Raw genomic sequence first — 2143 nt, 5'->3', positions numbered from 1 at the left:
CACTTTTGAATGTCATTTCCTCCCCATGGCCCTTCTCTATGTGGGGAATTGATATGATTGGCATGATTGATCCCTCATTTTTATGTTAGTACGTAGGCACAAGTCTGAAGGACTTGTCAAACATAAAAATATAACTAATTAATTCTTTTCTCATCCCCACACTCTATTTATTGCAAACATCATTTCATACCAAAACCCATGTAGACACAAAAAAGGGCTCCTTATGAGTACCTAGAAAACTTTAGGTGTTAACACCTTTCCTCTGTGTAACCAACCCCCTTACCTGTGATCTCTAGCATTTTATTAGTTTTGATTTGAAAACTTCTTATCTTTGGGTTTTGTTCGTTCTTTTCCCTTTTCCCTTGGAAACAATAAAAGCGCGGTGGCGGCTCTGGTTTTATTGACGTTAAGTTTATTCATAACTTAATGGTCATGAATTTACCACTACACATACAACATGTCCTTGCAAGCAAACTGCATTCTATAGTCAAATCGTGGCCTTTTAGAGGCTGGGATTTAGATTTGGTTAGGGAAATTCGACCACCATCATCTAAAAGTCAGAGGTATATTTTGGTTGGTATTGATTACTTTACAAAATGGATCGAAGTTATACATTTGCCAAATGTAGACCAAGAATATTTGATTGAATTTATCCATAAATACATTATTTATAGATTTGGAATCCCAGAGACCATTACAACGGATCAGGGATTAGTGTTTACTAGTCGAAAAATGCAAGAATTTGCTAAGGAAATGGGTTTCAAATTATTAACTTCTACGCCATATTATGCTCATGGTCAGGTTGAAGCATCGAACAAGGTGGTGATTAGTTTGATTAAGAAACATGTGGGTAAGAGGCCCAGAAATTGGCACAAGACTTTAGATCAGGTTTTGTGGGCGTGTAGAACCTCCCCCAAAGAAGCCACTAATTCGACTCCATTTCGACTAACTTTTGGTCATGATGCAGTTTTACTAGTCGAGATTTACCTACAATCAACAAGAATTCATAGGCATAATGAGATTCCATCAGAATCATATTGGAACATGATGCTTGATGAGTTAGTTGATCTAGATGAGGAGAGACTCAATGCCTTGGAATTATTGAAAAGTCATAAGAATAGAGTAGAGAAATCTTAAAATTAGAAGGTTAAAGTTAAGATGTTTCTGCCTGAAGACTTGGGTAAGACCCTAATTTTGACTCTAAGATCCCTCATGGAATCATATCATTGCACATTGCATCTTGCCTCAAAGATCATAGCATCTTGGCTCCTTTACCCTTGGGTTGGGAATTGTTGTGAATTGGTTTGAGACCACCAAACATGCTTGAATTGTACATTATTTCTTTTCTTATTTTGTTTACTAACCAAAAGAATAAAAATATGTCACTAACATCTCTTTTTTTGAAGCTTGAGCAATCATGTGATCCAAGGCTCCTAGGAGGCCCCTATACTCAATGAAGTGGCCGAATGAAAGTGAAACCAAGCATGACAATGGTTACCAAATCTCTCATTCATCATATATGCCTCCCAAGTATCTTAATTTGTCAATTTGATCCAGATAAACCAAAGGGCTTGAGGATTGTTTCCCAAGGAAACCCTAATTCATTTGTGCATTAACTGTGCCTTGCTCATGAAGCAACCTCAACCTGTGATCAAATAAAATCAAGGGAAGTTCTTTAATTCATCATTTTATGCATATTTGAGCTTATGTGAGTGTCCTCAATCATCAATTCATTAAGATTTGAAGTTTGGACTTGAGAAGTTGATCAGTCAATTCATCTGACTATTTTGAAATCCACTGGGACCTAACTTTTGATGTGTTTGCCAAATGAAGATGACCCCAAGAGAAAATATGTTCTTAAGAACCATATGCATAACTCTCATGTTCATAAAAAATTCATTTGAAACTTGTAAGGTCATCATTCATCTCAAAACATTATAGGTCATTTTGACCGAAACCCTAATTTTGGGTCAACTTCCCAAGGACCTAACTCACTCATTTTTCATGATTTTGAAGTGGGATCAAATGAATTGGAAATTTTAAGATGTCTAATTCAATTGTTATGTTGGACAAAATTTCATAATCCTAAAGGAAACACATGTTATAATACAAAACATTATAGGTCACTTTGGACCAAAGTCAT

At 35.8% G+C, this 2143-nt stretch overlaps 1 protein-coding gene across 1 annotated transcript; it reads left to right on the top strand.

The window, feature by feature from the left end:
* The first annotated feature begins 426 nt into the window (after nucleotides 1-426).
* LOC127122004 (uncharacterized) lies at nucleotides 427-1137 on the top strand. Its single transcript, XM_051052422.1, has 2 exons — nucleotides 427-563; nucleotides 675-1137. Exons 1-2 carry the CDS (start codon nucleotides 427-429, stop codon nucleotides 1135-1137), a joined length of 600 nt encoding a protein of 199 aa, XP_050908379.1.
* The last annotated feature ends 1006 nt before the right edge of the window (nucleotides 1138-2143 follow it).

Source organism: Lathyrus oleraceus, chromosome 2, assembly GCF_024323335.1.
Source record: "Lathyrus oleraceus cultivar Zhongwan6 chromosome 2, CAAS_Psat_ZW6_1.0, whole genome shotgun sequence".
Taxonomy (NCBI): domain Eukaryota; kingdom Viridiplantae; phylum Streptophyta; class Magnoliopsida; order Fabales; family Fabaceae; genus Lathyrus; species Lathyrus oleraceus.
The sequence above is the reverse complement of the archived record's forward strand: the minus strand, read 5'-3'. Positions and strand labels throughout refer to the sequence as shown.